Here is a 17729-nt window from a genome sequence, read left to right as displayed (position 1 = left end):
CCTTCATCACAGCACGCTGTGTCCTAATCTGGCCCATTTTCCGTCTGCCACGGCGCTGGTGCAGTGCCCTGCACAGAGCAGGCAGTCAGTGGGCACACGAAAGGCACGCTGTTTGAATTGAATTGAATTGTTCTCTTCTACATGCCTGCTAATCAAAGCTTCTCTCTGGGTTTAATTTAAAATTCCACTCTCCTCCCTGACCCTTGCTAGCTGTCTGTCTTCCTCCTGCTCTGATCAATAGCCGCATTTCTTGTCCACCTCCTTTAATCTCTCGAAGTGCATGTGCATCGCGTCTGCTTAACCAGAGCTGCGGGTCTTTCGAGTCTTTTCTCTTGAATCCCTTTAAGGAGCACTGACCCTGACGCTCCGGTCACCATGGGGCATTCCATCAGAGTATGGCCCCTGACACAAAGAAAGTGAACCCAAAAGTTGCCCAGAGACCCACACTGAGATCTAATGTGAGAAAAACGGTGGTGGGCCTGTCAGCATCTCTCCTGTGGGAGTGTGAACTGGGAACCAGGAAAGGTATGGGGCAGGCCGTGCTGGGAGCTGAGTCTGAAGGACTGAGGAGAGGCCTTGATGGTTAGAGTAAGGATGAGGGGGGAACCGGTACCAGGAACAAGACAGGCAGTCAGGAGGGAATGGAGGGAGAGAGAACCCCAAGTCCAAAGAAAGAAGGTGATGGGGCTGTGGGGGAGGCAGAGGGCCCTGCATCTCTTTCTGGCTTAATTCAGGGACACCCCAGTTTCAGCTCTCCCCACATATACCCTCAGAGCCCAAGTTTCGGAAAGTGCATAGACTTGAGCGGCCTCTCTGCATGAGCCCACAGCCTCCATCACCCTACAGGGACAGGCAGAGCCAGGACTGGGGAAGCCTGCCACCTACCACATTGTGCGGGCAGCTTTCTAAGAAAAAGAATACAAAATTACTTCATTTTTGCAAGTTTTACAAAGATACACTTCATCGACATGAATACACTGCCAGGAGCCCTGCGAGGGAGAGATCCAGGAGCTCACCATTCATCAGCTTCTCAGCAAATCTGCTTTCTGGACACACAGGTGAGCTTCTGAAAGGACCATGTGGAACTGTAACTAAGCCCTGAAGGGAGTAAAGCCAGGAACTAATTCTAGCTGGGGAGCATTTTATAATTATTGTTTCTTTCATATACTAGAACAATTTTAAAGAACATTTGCTCAGAATAGTCCCTACTGACTTGAGACATTAATTTTTAACTCTTTTTTTTCTAGTAGTACTTATTTCGTTTAAACCATTTAAGTCAATTTATTTTAAATAAAGGCTTTTTAGGTGGAACATTTCCCATTGCATTTCATCTGTCTCCCGATCCCACCCTCTGTATGGACCCCCAAGGCTCACCTCCCAGGTCTGGGACAGCCGGCTGACGGAAGCAGTGTTGAGACCCATCACAATAGCGAAGAAAGAATTCAGGTTTCTCTGTGCTTTGCAGCTACGGGATAAAAGAAAGCAGAAGGCACTTTGAAGCCACATCCTTTCACCAGATGATCACAAAAGATAAAGCTGCAAAGACTCTCCTAGGCCACAGAATTCAACGTCTAGGGCAGGGCTGAACTCTGCTCGATGACCTCTGTACCCTTGACCTGTGGGACGGGTGTTACTCCCTCAACACAACTGATCACAAATGCTTCAGCAACTCCAGACCTTCAGGAAAAGATCTGTGCTCTTGATATTCTCTGGACACTCACAAGATTCCTCCTTTTAAAAAACCTATTTTCGATGCATTTACAATTTCAACTGAAAACTCTCAGAAGTTTATGTATCCCCTACCCTCATTATAACAGCTCTCTGGTCCTGTCTCTAATTCGGATCTGCCTTTCTTTTTTGACAAACAAGTCTCTCTCAGCTCACAGGTCTAAGCTCCCCCTCTCATTACATTTAGGTATATTTTCTTTGCTTTCAACAAAATAGCTACTATGATATGTATATATTTAAAGTATGGCATAGAGGGAGGATACAGCTCAGTGGCAGAGTGTGTGCTTAGCACGCACAAGGTCCTGGGTTCAATCCCCAGTACCTCCATTAAAAAACAAACAAATAAGTAAATAAACCTAATTACCCCCCTCCAAAGAAAACAAAAAACAAAACAATAAATAAAGTATGGCATATACTATGGGGATACTCTCCCACATTTCTCATTTAAGGAAATAAAATGCAAAATAAGACCATGTTGAGCTCCATTTACTGTGTCAGGTTATCTGCTCTACACAACGTCAATCGTGCCTTTCAACTTAATGAGTCAAAACTCCACTGATTTTCAAAGCCAGCTGAGGGGCTTGATACAGCAGAGGGAGGTTGGGCTTCCAGTCAGCTGGAACAGCCTGTGCATCCCAGACACTCCTCAATCTAGGATGTATTAGAAAACAATTTCTTTCAGATTCACAAATATATAGAGAACAAACTAGTGGTTATGGGTTGGGGGAGATACAGGGATGGGGAATTGGGAGGCACACACTATTAGGTGTAAGACAGGCTCAAGGATGTTATTAGACAGCAAGGGGAATATAACCAATATTTTGTAATAACTGTAAATGAAAAGTAACCTTTAAAAATTATATAAAAATAATTTTTAAAAATTTAAAAAAGGAGACAACTTCTTGGAGGCAAGTTTCTAAGCCTGCAAAATTATTCTAACTTTATAATTAAATATGAAAAAATATGAAAGTGCTTAGCAGCAAGTTGGGTGCATAAAAATTACTTGGGTACCCAGTGTGGGATGTCATCTCTTCCATAACAACTCCTTCAATGTCTTAAATAGAATTTGGGAATAGTGTATATATAACTCTGCCTCCTGCTTTATCAGTTACATAATGTGTTACCTATTATGGATTCTTCACTGTCATCATTAATGGCTATATAACACTTTATCAAAAACGTATTTCATAATTTGTTTTCTTTTCCCTCATGGCTGACATTTAAATTATTTTCAATTAAATACAATTCAATACAGATTGAGACAATAAATATCTTTGTGTATAAAACTTTTTACTGTATTTATGGTTTTTTAAAATTAAGCTAGATTTCTAGTCAGAACCAGGAAACTGGTTTGGGCTCTTAAAGTGGTAATACGTAGAGCTGGTGGTGCCCGGGCCGGTCCTGCCTGAGCAGCCTGCTCCTGGCCTGCACACTCCCAGGGCAGCTGTGCCTGAGCATCAAGGCAGTGGGGGAGTGGGGGTCACACCTGGGAGCATTTTGGAAATTCTATACCCATTAATAGGGGAACCTGGAAAGGCACTGTTGCCTCCATCCCTACTGTCCAAAGCATCTGGGTGAACACAGTCCTCAGGACCCCCACCGCTGAGTCTCCACGGGCCCCGGTCTGTCTGTCTCACAGTCTTCCTTCCAGTTTTAGACTCTGCCTCCAGTTCCCTGGTAGGCAAGAGGACCTGAAACTTAGCCTAACTGGCTCTTTCATTTGGTTTCTGCCAACTTTCTCCTGAGTAGACCCCACTTGGTATATTCCACGAATAAACAAACAAGACTCTTCCTAGTCTATGATTTAGAAATCCACCTATTTCTCGAGAAACACTGGTGCCTAAAGGCGTCAATACTGCAACTCTTCTTTCCTTATGCCATCACTTCCCTCACTCCATCTTCCTATCTCATCACAACCTGGAAAGTTCACCCCAGCCAGAACAGACTTCAGTCAGCTCCATCTCTTGATGGGATGATTTGAAATGCCAGGCTCCTCTGTCAAGGTTTTTGTGATCAGTGAGAACTGCTGCACCCCTGTCTCACCTAGAAGCTCGCTCTCACTCCCACCTTACTGCATGATGGAAGCCCTGATGGTTCTGTCGTTTCTCATCACTCAAATGCCTAGTGTACAGCAAGCCCTTCAGACAGCATTTGTTGGAGCTAAAAACAAGACCTTTTTAGGGAAATAGTTTTATTATTATTCATTATAAAAAAGTTAAAAATTCTTCTTTGTATTTGGCATCATTTAACTATATGAAATCTTAGATACAATTCTCATCCTTTTATCTTTCAGCTCCCCATAAACAGTTTTCCTGGTTCAGATCTCTTTTTTGTCATATTTAAAATATGAATCTGTAAGAAGAACACCTGAATCTGTAAGAAGAAAAAAGAAATTAATATAGACACGATTTCTCCATAAGACAAGAATTTTTTTTGGTAGGGGAAGGTAATTTGGCTTATTTATTTACTCTTAAAGGAGGCACTGGGGATTGAACCCAGGATCTCATGCATGCTAAGCATGCACTCTACCACTTGAGCTATATCCTCCCCCTATAAGACAAGTTGATACAGTACAAATATGGACTACCATCCCCATCTGGAGCCCTCCTTTACCAAGCCTCATTCATTCCATCAGAAGAACAGACTGTCCGACACTAAAACATTCCAGTTTAGCGAACACTCCTTTGTGTGAAGAAATAAAGTCCACTCAATCCACAGAGGAGGGGGATGGGATTGGTGAGGAGGAAGGAAACATGAATATGCAAATAGGATGCCGTAGGCAGAGAAGACACTTCATGATCACAGAAATTACTGTTTTCCCTCGGCCATTCCTACTACTGTGATTGTGAAGAATTTAACTTTCTGTTTCTTTTGGCACTCTCTTCTACAGGCTAGGGATAGAGAGCAGTATAGCAAATAATTGAAGAGCATAGGGCCATATGGAGAAGGTACGAATATACGTATTTCATTTCCCTGAGGACAGACACAATCTTATACTGGGAACTAAGCTATGTGGTATCATTTTACTCGATGGGGTATTAATGCCCCATTTCACCAAGTAACTGGCATTTATAAGAAACCTTTTGACCCAAAAGAGCTTCACTTTAAGGAGTTTCATAGGCTATTGTAGAATGTGATGGCCAAATTAAAAAAAAAAAAAAAAAAGCAGCAGCATTCACCATAAAAGCAACCAAGATTTAGGCTTATCTGTAATCCATCTCTCCTTCCATTCCCAGTCACATCGAACAGCAGGTCAGGTACTTCCATTATCTCTCACCCAAGTAAACCAAATATTCTGCTTCTGGGGTCTCCTTGCCTAGAGTTCAGTCTCTGTGCTACTTACAGATCAACCTTCCTGAGGGACAACTCAAATCATATCCAACTCCTGCACAAAAACTTTCAAAGAATCCCTAGTGTCGTCTCAGTTCAGTCCAAACTCTTCAATCTGAAAGTCAACGTCCTTTCCAATCTGGTCCCACCTTCCTTTCTGTATCAGTGTCTCACGGCTTCCTTACAAATACCTTCCACTCTGGCCAAACTGGATGAGGTTCATTTCTCTGACCACACTCTCTCTGCCTCCAATGCAGCTCTTCTACGTCTTTCCTCTGGTGAGTTTGACCTCCATGGAGAGTGTGCTCTCTTGAATTCTTACCCAGAATTCAAATGTAGCTTCAGATGCTACTCTGTTCCAAATGTTGTTCTAATCTATCTTTCCCACGTCTTTGGCATAAAAGCTTCCCTTCCTCTAAAGCCCCCAACAGAATTTCATCTCATAATAGGGCACCCTTCCCCTTGTTCTATTTTGCAAATTAACCATTTGAGTTATAGAAAGTATCCTCCCAGCAGACAGTAAAGTCCTGGAAAGCAGGGCTTTGAGTGTAGGCTTACTGTAATTTCCCCACAATATCCTCCATGGATGTGCATATATAATGAGTGATCAATACATATTTCCTGAATATATTACACTGACATGTACTCAAAACTGTTTGATATAAAAACTACTTTGACAAGTAAAGGAGGAAAAAAATGAGAAGACTAGGAGGTAAAAGGAACTGGAAAATATTTTGGTTCTGTTGGGAAGCTGTCCCAAGAGTAGTCTTAGGATGTTAATTTGGCATTTTAAGAGATGCTCCCGGGAAATTACTAAAATACCATTCTACCAGCATTTATTGAGTCACTGCTATTTACCAAGTTCAGTACCAGGCACCCCAGGCACAGTGATTGATTAGAAACGGTCCCCATCCTCTGGAAGCTAACACAGCCCAATGCAAGAATCCTATATAAAAAGGTAAGTTTAATCAGCATAATGAAGAAGTTTTAAAAAAGGGCAAAAAACATGTGTGCACCATGGTAGGGGGTGGTTGTGGTAGGGAGTAGTTGACCTTGCATTTGAAAGTCAGGGATGATTTCAAGAAGGAAACAATATTGGTCTTGAAAAATCACAACAATTTGCTGGGTGGAAGTGGCCATTCTAGGCAGAGCCAACAACACACGTCCGGGCTTCGATAACTGGCGTGCAAGGGAAAGGGACAGCCACTTAGAGTGACTGCAGCGTGGGGTGAGGCGCAGAGGTCGGGGAGACCAGATGGTGCAGAGCCTGCTAAGGAGTTTGCAAAGTTCATACTCTGGGCATGAACGAGCCAAGAGCAGAATCTTGGAACGCATCTGATTTTCAATGATTCTCATTCACTGCTACTTCCCCCATTTCCCTAACCTACTGTAGCTCACCTGGCCACTTTGTAATTTACTTGCATGATGGCCCCATCACACGTGCACTGCCTGCTTTTGTCTATAGCAAAGAGCAGAGTGCTTCAGCTTCAGTCTGGTATTCTGACATTTACTTTAAGATATACATACTTCAAAGGCAAAGACAGAAATATTCAGAAACAGACCTTTTCAATCACTTGGTCACTTAAGTCAATATTATACTTTTGCATCCCAACCCTTCTTATTATTGCAAGAAAAAAAGTCTCAGGAGAGGAGAGGAACTGCATTTTTTACCACTAGAAACTCACTGAGCGGCAATTTTGATGAATTTTTTCACCAGCTGCACTCGCTTGCCCAGCTGGCTGCAGAGCAGAATCTCCGTGGCCACCCAGAGCTGGACTTCATTGCATCTCTGCAGCAGAAAGCTGAGGTTCATTGTGTGCTCCCCGCCTCCTTGTCTGCTGAATGTGAAGTAGATCAGCTCTTGCTGAAAGAAAGTATATTTATGCCAGCATTTATTTTTATAGCACAAAGTCAAGTTGATTCAAAATTCAGTCCATTTTTAAGAGCTATGGCAGGTAGCCACTCTCATACCATGATATGTTATGAGAACATAGCAAACAGCAATATATTAAATTCAGGACAATTTATCTTGACTTTAGAAATGCCCTATTGAATAATGTTCACATAGTGAACTTATATAAGTGAAATTTTTTAGAATGTAAGAATGATGTGTTTCATGAAAATCTAAGGCATTCTAAAGTTTAAGTCATAAAGTTAAGTCAAATCCAAGCTTCCCAAACTCGTTATATAGGCAACTTCAAATGAAAATGAGTATCACTAGCATTTGTTAAGATGCACATTAGACCCTCACAATTCAGTGTGAATCAGAATCACATGAAGGCCTGTTAATGCACAGACTGCTGCGCCCCAACCCCCAAATATTCTGAGTCAGTAGGTCTGTGGGCTGGCCTAAATCTGCATTTCTAACAAGTCCTCAGGTGTGCTGATGCTGGTCTGGGTACCCATTCTTTGAGAACCACTGATAGAAGACACTGTCAAACCATAATCCAAAAGAGAGTGCGATTAGGACAAGACACAAATTTACAAAATTGAGTTAGACCAGTAACTATTGATATAGACTGGTCATATGCAAAGCAATGGAAGAAATTTGTTTCTAACTGGATGGGTAGGAGGTGTATGTGTGTGCAGGTGTGTGTTTTACAGGAGTAACTGACATTCTCCCACTGCATAAGCAGGGACACATCCTACTCTATTAACATTTCCAAAGTCACAAGTCATTTAGCTTGAATGAGTTCACTACTTGCTCCAATGTAGATCATCACGCTGGAATATTTCTGAGGAGAAAATATGAGGATATTTAAAAGACATTCCAAAATAAAAGTGAAGCTTGGGGTTCCCTAAGTTGGGTATGAGTTCCTTCTTCAGAAGGAAAGGCCTTTTATAATGAAATATTTCATGACACAGCAAAGCAACCTCAACATACTGTAGCACAGAAGCACCTCACTTCTCATCTCCTGATTCCTGTGAGGCTTTCCACCGGCCATGGTGATTCATTAACTGTCAATAGCATTTTGTACCTCACCCAGTGTTTTGTAAGTATTTAAGCTGTCCTCGGGGAGAGGGTGATGGACATGAAAATTTGAAATATACCTCAAAATTTTCAAGAAAGTACTTGAAGTCTTGCAGCATAGTCTAAATTTATGGAATGTTCTTAAGAATGGGTATGTATGTGTAAGTATATACAAAATGTGACTCATATAAGTACTGTAAAGGTCCTGGAAAAAATTAAAATATCATTATCAAAGGTCTCCAATGTACAATGTTTCTTCAACCCCATTAGAGCTTTATCTACATATAAATATATACAAATGCAAATGTTTTCAAACAAAAAAAATACAGCATATGTATACTACATTACACAAACATACAATTGTATTAGGTGCAAATAAAGTATGATCATGTCTTCTGATTTTCCTAGTTTGGGGTCAGTCTTTCAATGTATTTAAAGTCCCCCAATATCTTTTTGGGCTGTAGTATCCTAGATTATGGATCTTTTTAAAACCTAGTCATGCACAAATATTCTTCAAAAAGAATTCACAGTCAAAATCGCACTAGCTTATTTTATTGTTCCATTCTTTACTTACCTCGTGAATTGAATTGAAGAGGCTCCAGTCAAAATTCATTAATTCCAGAGCAAGATCCCAGGTGTTCATTCCCAAAATCCTAACCGACCTTTGCTGTGATTCCTCATTGTCTGCAAATGGGTTCTAAACAGACAGAGGCAAAAGGGTCCTCAGTAAATTCCCAAACGTTTGGCACTGAATTGTCTGGCCACAGAAAGGCACCAGAGGCCCACTTAAAGAAGCAATCTTGTCTGAGTGCACTTACCATTTTCCCTGGTCTGTTCGCCTTCAGTGAGTTATAGTCAATTTAGGAAACGGACTTGGAAGCAGTAGAATGTGATCAATGATACTTCACTGAGCCGCCCCTCCCCCCGACATACACATACACATGCACGCACGCACACACACACACACACACACACACACACACACACATATGTGCACATACAAATCTGATTATAAAACACTGCCCCAGCAGACAGCATAATGAAAGCTAAAGCCCTGAAGTCACTGCGGCTTCTGGTAAGAATTAATGTGTCAGCAGGGTTAGTATAAAAACAAACAAAAGAAATGTCACAGGTGCACTTCAATAAGGACAGACATGGCTTTTACAGAAAATATGTTTAACAAGTCTCATCCCAGACACACATTTACAAATTTTATTAAAATGCCCATGGAAAGCAAAAAAAAATTTTTTTTAAATAGAAAATAAAAAATAATAGTGACTTCATTTATACCCCATGGTGGATGATTATTTTAAAGTATCAATTACTTTCCCTGTACAAATAGCTATGAGTTTGCTAATAATAGTATGTCCTTAAAATCTGGCATAAAATTATTGAACGCTACCACAAATGTAAATCTATTGTCACCGTGAAATATATTAAAAATTATTTGCAGGAGGGGTGGGAATAGTTCAGTGGTAGAGCATGTGCTTAGAATGCATGAGGTCCTGGGTTCAATCCCCAGTACCTCCATTAAAAATTTTTTTAAAATAAAAATTATGTGGCATCTTTTTAAAATATTTGATATTTTCTAATAAAGATATAAATTCTCCCATTTGAAGGGTTGGACTTGAATAGTTTATGATGTTAAAACAGTTCTTGGCTTGGAAGAAAGAGAAAGGGACTGCAAAAATAAAGGCCATAGCAGGATGAAGGGAATACTGTAGATTCCAAATATTAACCTCTATTTCTTGAAGTGCTAAAAAAATTATTTGCTATAAGTTTCCACAAGAGATTCAATGTAGTTCCCTGTGCTATACAGTATAAATTCGTTGTTTATCTATTTATATATATTAGTTAGTATCTGCAAATCTCATGTATGACTGAAGCATTATACTGTGCACCAGAAATTGACACATTGTAAACTATACTTCAGTAAAAATATATATACAAAAAAGTGAAAATTAAGTATTCAGTATTGAAATCCAAAAAAAAGAAGAAAAATAAATTATCCACATTTTCAAATTTTTATGTTTATGAAAAGGTTTCCTAATTTTAAAAAATGACAAGATTTTCACAAGCTTTTCCACAAGAGACTTGATTCTCTTCAGAGCGGGTCAAGGCATAAACCATCCCTGTGTCCCCAGAGTGGGATACAGGGTGGATGGAGCTCAGTAAGGTTGTAAAGAATGAATTCAGTGCAAACACTGAGGCGCTGAGGTGTGGGAAAGCCTCCCAGGTTCCTCAGAGATTGGTCTGGGTAGACTGGGACCAGATGGACCCACGCTGCACCCCAGACATTCAAAAAGCCCTGAGTTGAAGTAGGGGAAGACGGCGGAGTAGAAGGACGCTCGCAGGTCACCCTCTCCCACAAATACACCAAGACCCACATCTACAGACCCACTCAGCCAACCAGAGCACCTGTGGAACTCCGACAGAACATCGCCCTCTTCAAAACATAAAGACGCCAAAAATCTGGTAGGAGAAAAGGAAAAAAGAAAGAATAAAAGGCAAAGCAGCTAGGGATGGGTCCCGTGGGGAGGGAGCGGCAAAGGAGGACTGGCGCTCGCTCGCTGGGTCTCCCCTCTCCAACTGAGAGGCCAGCGGGACGGAGGCGGAGCCTCCGAGGCTCAGATCTGTACAGAGCAGCCCTTGACTAACAGAACTAAGTTAAACGGGCACAGAGCATCCCCCTGACACCCAGCCTGAGGCGCAGGCTGGCAGCTGCGGGCAGGGCCAGGCTGCACAAGCCCAGCGGAGGACGAAAGTGGCTGCACGGAGGCAGCCCCGGGGGAACGCAAGGGGCTGCGCGCCGTGGCTGTGGGTGCACAGGGCAGAACAACCTGGGCCCTCCATAAAACAGCAAGGTTGATGTGCTCTCGGGGGAAGGGTGCACACCCCCATCTCTGAAAACCCGCGGAAAGTTTTCGGAGGAAGAGAGGTGGGGCTCAGGCACAGCCACCACATCCTCCTCGCTGAGCACTCAGACGGGGGCGGGGGCGAAACCTGCATCCGCACCGAAGGGTTTACCAGCCTCAAAGGCCAGACTGAGACTGGCCTGCAGCCCGGGGCAGATAGGATCCTTCCATCCTGGTCCCTCAGAGAACTTGCTCCACAAAGACAAACAAGGAGCTGGGTTTTGGCTCCGAGCAGGGACAGGGCTGTCCCTCGGTCTTCCCCGAGCCCACCTACGGAGCGCCGAACAGGGCGGAGCGCGCAGCCACACAGAGAGCGGAACTACGGAACTACAGGCGGCGCAGGTAGAGGGAGAGCGCCCCCCCCCCCCCCCCGCCTTTCGGGCAGGAACACAGCCCCTGACCAAGGTGCTGGGAGGGGGCACGACCCGCCCTCCGACCCGGCCAGTCTGCAACATCTGACTGCGGCATCCGGAGGGGCAAGCGACCCGCCCGCCCACAGCAGAGGAGAGCTGCACCTGACCCAGTGTTAGGAGGAGGCGCGATCTGCTTGCCGACAGGTGCTGGGAGCAGCACAGAAGAGGGCGCCAACGGAGGGCCTCTGAAAACAGCAAGCTGAGCTTCCAAAACAGGACGAAGACAGAAAGACTTCACATTAAAAGCAGACAGACTCCAGGAGAACACCGACAACCCCTCCCCCTTTTTTAAATCTGTTTTTACCTGTTCTATTTTCTATTACTCTCTTAATCTTTACTTCTTAATTCATTTCTATTTCTCTTGGGTTTTGATGTCCTGCTATTGATTAGACACAGGTTTCAAATACATCTATTCATCTCTCCCCCCCTTTTTTTGTAAAGGTTTTAAAAGGACGTCTCAACCCAATTAATACTCTGCTTCAACTCACTCTTCTATTATTCATTATACACTGTTTTCAAACCCTCTTTCTCCCTTCTTTTAAAATTCTTTCTCTCTCTCTCTCTCTTATTTTTTTTTCTTTTTTTCCTAAGTTCTATTCCTAAATATGCATCAGATAGATAAAATCCTTAAGGACCAAAATAAACAACTGATACTCCATAATCCACAGTGCCAAAGACGTATGAGCAAGATGAAGAAGCAGAAAAACCTTTCCCAATTAAAAGAACAAGAGAAATCCCCTGAAAGAAAGATCAACGAAATAGACGTCGGTAGCCTACTAGATCAAGATTTCAAAAAAGGGGTGATCGAATTGCTGAAGGAATTAAAAGAGATAGTGTTTAGAGATATAAAATATGTCAAAAATGAAATTGAAGCTATAAAGAAGAGCCAAGTAGAATGGGTAAACTCATTGACAGAGATGAGGAATGATCTAATAGCTGTGCAAAGCCGACTAGATAATGCAGAGGAACGAATTAGTGATCTAGAAGACAGGGCAATAGAAAGCACCCATTCAGAAGAACTACAAGAGAAGCAAATAAAAAAGAATGAAAATAGCATAAGGGACCTATGGGATAATATAAAGCGTCCCAATCTTCACATAATAGGGGTCCCAGAAGGAGAAGAAAGATCAAAGGGGATTGAAAAGGTTTTTGAAGAAATCATGACTGAAAACTTCCCAAACTTAAAGAAGGAATCAGATATCCAAGTACAGGAAGCTCAGAGGGTCCCAAACAGGAAGAACCCAAATAGACCCACACCAAGACATATCATAATCAAGATGGCCAGAGTCAAGGATAAAGAAAGGATTCTAAAGGCAGCAAGAGAAAAGCAAAGAGTAAGTTACAAGGGAACCCCCATAAGGCTCTCAGCTGATTTCTCTACACAAACACTACAGGCCAGAAGGGAGTGGCAAGATATATTCAAAGCCCTGAATGAAAAAAAGATGCAGCCTAGGATCCTTCATCCAGCAAGGCTATCCTTGAGGATAGAAGGAGAAATAAAGAGTTTCACAGACAAAAAAAAGCTGCAGGAGTTTAGCAACACTAAACCCATGCTAAAAGAAATATTGAAAGGGCTATTCTAAATAGAAAAGCAGCAGGATGCTACAGAAATGAGAAACACACAACTGGAAAGGTGATAACTCATGAATTACAAATAAAGTAAACATGAAATTATAAAAGAAGACATACAAATCACTGAGAGTGGGAGAGGGAGGCAGGGAAACATAGAATATTTTTTTCTTTCTTTTTTAAATTTTTTTAACAGTAGGATGGGTTTGAGATCATGTTACTATCAGTTTAATAAAAACAGTTATAGTAATGGGTTGACAGATTTACAAAAAAGGGTAACCACAAGCCAAAAATTTACAAAGGAGTCACAAAAATTAAATAAAATCCATGATAATACAAAGGAAAATTACCAAACCACAAAAGGAAGAAGAAAGGAACAAAGAGGATATACCAATTCAACTGCAAAGATAAGTTCAAAATGGCAATAAACACACATCTATCATTAATTACTGTAAATGTTAATGGACTAAATGCGCCAGTCAAAAGACACAGAGTGGCAGACTGGATAATAAAGCAAGAACCTTCAATATGCTGCATACAAGAGACCCACTTTAGGGAGAAGGACACATATAGATTGAGAGTGAAAGGATGGAAAAGGATATTCCATGCAAATGGAAAAGCCAAAAAAGCAGGTGTTGCAGTACTGATTTCAGACAAAATAGACTTTAAAACAAAGGCCATAAAGAAAGATAAAGAAGGACATTTAATAATGATTAAAGGAGTGATACAAGATGAGGATATTACACTCGTGAATATATATGCACCCAATATAGGAGCACCTAAGTACATACAAGAATTACTAACAGAGATAAAGGGGGATATTGATGGGAATACAGTCATAGTTGGAGATTTTAACACTGCATTAACATCACTAGACAGATCTTCCAGACAGAAAATAAACAAGGCAACAGAGAAATTAAATACTACAATAGAAAAACTAGATTTGGTGGATATTTTCAGAGCATTACACCCCCCAAAAATAGGATATACATTCTTTTCAAGTGCACATGGAACATCTTCCAGGATCGATCGTGTACTTGGGCACAAAAGAAACCTCAACAATTTTAAGAAGATAGAAATTATCTCAAGCATCTTTACTGACCACGATGCCATGAAACTGGAAATCAACAACAGAGAAACAAAGGAGAAAAAAAGGAAAGCATGGAGATTAAACAATATGTTATTGAAAAAACAATGGATCAATGAGTAAATCAAAGCTGAAATTAAAAAATACCTTGAGACAAATGATAATGAAAGCACAACCACTCAAAACCTATGGGACACAGCAAAGGCAGTGCTAAGAGGGAAGTTTATAGCGATACAGGCCTTCCTCAAAAAAGAAGAACAATCTCAAATAAACAATTTAACCCACCACCTGAATGAATTAGAAAAAGAAGAACAAAAAGCCCTAAAAAGCAGCAGAAGGAAGGAAATAATAAAGATCAGAGAGGAATTAAATACAATAGAGATTAACAAGACCATAGAAAAAATCAACCAAACCAAAAGCTGGTTTTTTGAAAAAGTAAATAAAATCGACAAACCTCTGGCCAAACTCACAAAGCCAGACTTCAGACAATACTATAGAGCTACAGTCATCAAGACAGCATGGTATTGGTACCAAAACAGACATATAGACCAATGGAACAGAATAGAGAGCCCAGAAATGAACCCACAAACTTTTGGTCAACTCATCTTTGACAAAGGAGGCAAGAATATACATTGGAATAAAGACAGTCTCTTCAGCAAATGGTGTTGGGAAAACTGGACAGCAGCATGTAAAACAATGAAGCTAGAACACTCCCTTACACCATAGACAAAAATCAACTCAAAATGGATTAAAGACTTAAACATAAGACAAGATACAATAAACCTCCTAGAGGAAAACATAGGCAAAACATTACCTGACATACATTTCAAAAATTTTCTCCTAGAAGAAATAAAAGCAAGAATAAACAAATGGGACCTAATGAAACTTACAAGCTTCTGCACAGCAAAGGAAACCAGAAATAAAACAAGAAGAAAACCTACGGCATGGGAGAAAATTTTTGCAAGTGAAACCGACAAAGGCTTGATCTCCAGAATACATAAGCAGCTCATACGACTCAATAAGAAAAAAATAAACAACCCAATCCAAAAATGGGCAGAAGACCTAAACAAGCAATTCTCCAAGGAAGGCATACAAATGATCAAAAAGCACATGAAAAAATGCTCCATATCACTAATTATCAGAGAAATGCAAATCAAAACTACAATGAGGTATCACCTCACACCAGTCAGAATGGCCGTCATTCAAAAATCCACAAATGACAAATGCTGGAGAGGCTGTGGAGAAAGGGGAACCCTCCTACACTGCTGGTGGGAACGCAGTTTGGTGCAGCCACTGTGGAAAACAGTGTGGAGATTCCTCAAAAGACTAGGAATAGACTTACCATATGACCCCGGAATCCCACTCCTGGGCTTGTATCCAGAAGGAAATCTACTTCAGGATGACACCTGCACCCCAATGTTCATAGCAGCACTATTTACAATAGCCAAAACATGGAAACAGCCTAAATGTCCATCAACAGGTGACTGGATAAAGAAGAAGTGGTATATTTATATAATGGAATACTACTCAGCCATAAAAACCGACAACATAATGCCATTGGCAGCAACATGGATGCTCCTGGAGAATGTCATTCTAAGTGAAGTAAGCCAGAAAGAGAAAGAAAAATACCATATGAGATCGCTCATATGTGGAATCTAAAAAACAAAAACAAAAACAAACAAACAAACAAAAACAAAGTGTAAATACAGGACAGAAATAGACTCACAGACAGAGAATACAGACTTGTGGTTACCAGGGGGTGGAGGGTGGGAAGGGATAGACTGGGATTTCAAAATTGTAGAATAGACTACACTGTATAGCACAGGGAAATATACACAAAATGTTATGATAACTCACAGAGAAAAAAATGTGACAATGAGTGTGTATATGTCCATGAATAACTGAAAAATTGTGCTGAACACTGGAATTTGACACAACATTGTAAAATGATTATAAATCAATAAAAAATGTTAAAAAAAAAAAAAAAGCCCCGAGTTGGGACATAACACTGACCTTCGCTTACTGATTTGGAGGTGAAGGATATTTTCACATGGCTCTTTACCCCTCCTACTTTCTCCCTTAATGCGCCCCTGCCCCTGGCACTGCCCTCTAGTTATTCAAGGCAGACCATCACCCTCTCCAAGAATCACTGTCTGTGTCTCTATTCTTTTCATACAGGGCCATGACTCCTAATTTCCAAGATGAATTTAGGCACAAGTATAGTGGATATGAGGGATTTCTCACATTACCCTTCCCTTATAATGTTCCATTTTGACTGAAATCTTTTGGAGATAAAATACCTAAACTATAATTCCATCAGGGAAGTTTTAAGGGGTGTGTCAACCTGGTGGGGGGAACATTTGAGCACAGGGTGGCGTCTGGCTCAACTCGAAACATTTCGGACATACTTCACAGCACCTATTCCTCCCATTAAGACACTGCTGCTCGCCTGCCCTCCACTCTTGCGAGCCTGGCCCTGGACCGTGGTAGAAGAGCGCTCCGGGAATGCATGCAAGGGAGATGCACGAGAAGTCTGTGTGGCCCCGGGGAGGGTGAGGAGACAATGCGGTCCCTCCATCACCACAGCAACCGCATACCAGATCCTCCTCCCTGGGGAGGGGTGCAGTCACATCACTCTCACTATTTACTCAAAGATGCTGTGCAGCACCCTGTCTGTCACCTTTCACTGCTGGAATTACATCATGTATAGACCCAAGTCCTGGGACCTGGGGAAGGACACTCAGAGCTGGGAAGGCCCACGTAAGACAAACAGCTTCCCTCTCCTTTTCTCGCCCGCGAGGTACAGATGAAAGGAATGTGCAGGAGCTCCAGAGTCAAATGTAACCAGACTGAAATCCTAACCCTCTCCCTGACTTGGCTGTGGGGAACTAGTTACTCAGCCTCTCTGAATGCCACATGGTGAGTGGGAACGTTAAATGAGATACTGCTTATGAATTAGTACATACGCGTCTGGTCATAATTGTGAAAATAATCATGACTAATATTTTTATGGTAGCTTGATTATTGTGTAGATAACTTTACATAAAATGTTTTTATTATAAGCAGTTTTGGTTAACATGCATGGTATACAGATTCCTCAGTGATAACAGACCACAGGAGCCAGCTGGAAAGACCCCACCCTGTGAGGACTCCATGGAACAGACCAGGACCCCGAGTCTGGACGATACAATCACAGTCTGGTAAAGCCTGCTCTTTGTGGGTGACGGATCTGAGGCCTGGCCCTACCATTCAGAAAGCAACCATGGGACTGAGGTTTTGGGGATCAACAACAAATTATCTAGTGAGATGTAAAAGTTCTTAAATTTAGGACTGAAAATAATAACATACAGTGTGGGTTCTACATTTCTTCTCATGATTATTCTTCATTGGCATCTGATGCCCGCCCCCCCCCCAATCATGAGCCCATTTTACACAAGGAAGGCTGATAATCCCCCCTTTCTTCAAGGGAACAGCACACTCAAAGTGCACCCAATGCACAGAAACTAAGGACAGAGTCTCTTTCCCCTTAAATCCACCCACGCAGGGGGCATTTCTCAGCCTAATAACCAAATACTCACCAAAAAAAGAAGAAATGGAACTAAGATTCCAGCGGAAAAGAGTCATATCTCTCAAATCCCTTGTTGCAGGGGCTCAGAGAGAAGCAGGATCTGACTTAGGAAGAGTTTAGAATTCCTAAAGATGGGCCTGCCTTTGAT

General features: G+C 41.7%; 1 protein-coding gene and 1 long non-coding RNA gene across 9 annotated transcripts in view; one reads left to right on the top strand and one right to left on the bottom strand.

The window, feature by feature from the left end:
• RAPGEF5 (Rap guanine nucleotide exchange factor 5) overlaps positions 1 to 17729 on the bottom strand; it is a 353892-nt gene that overhangs the window by 19739 nt on the left and 316424 nt on the right. For all 8 annotated transcript variants that reach the window (XM_032483865.1, XM_032483867.1, XM_032483866.1 and 5 more), the window contains 3 exons: positions 8604 to 8726; positions 6744 to 6922; positions 1375 to 1465 (listed from right to left, as the gene is read on the bottom strand). In XM_032483865.1, the coding sequence (XP_032339756.1) occupies positions 1375 to 1465; positions 6744 to 6922; positions 8604 to 8726 (393 nt within the window). The remainder of the gene's footprint in view (positions 1 to 1374; positions 1466 to 6743; positions 6923 to 8603; positions 8727 to 17729) is intronic.
• LOC116664929 lies at positions 5241 to 17491 on the top strand. Its single transcript, XR_004321478.1, has 3 exons — positions 5241 to 5324; positions 12186 to 12190; positions 17480 to 17491. It is a non-coding gene; the product is annotated as an uncharacterized LOC116664929 (long non-coding RNA).

Source organism: Camelus ferus, chromosome 7, assembly GCF_009834535.1.
Source record: "Camelus ferus isolate YT-003-E chromosome 7, BCGSAC_Cfer_1.0, whole genome shotgun sequence".
NCBI classification, from domain to species: Eukaryota; Metazoa; Chordata; class Mammalia; order Artiodactyla; family Camelidae; genus Camelus; species Camelus ferus.
This window is presented reverse-complemented; position numbering and strand designations above follow the sequence as displayed.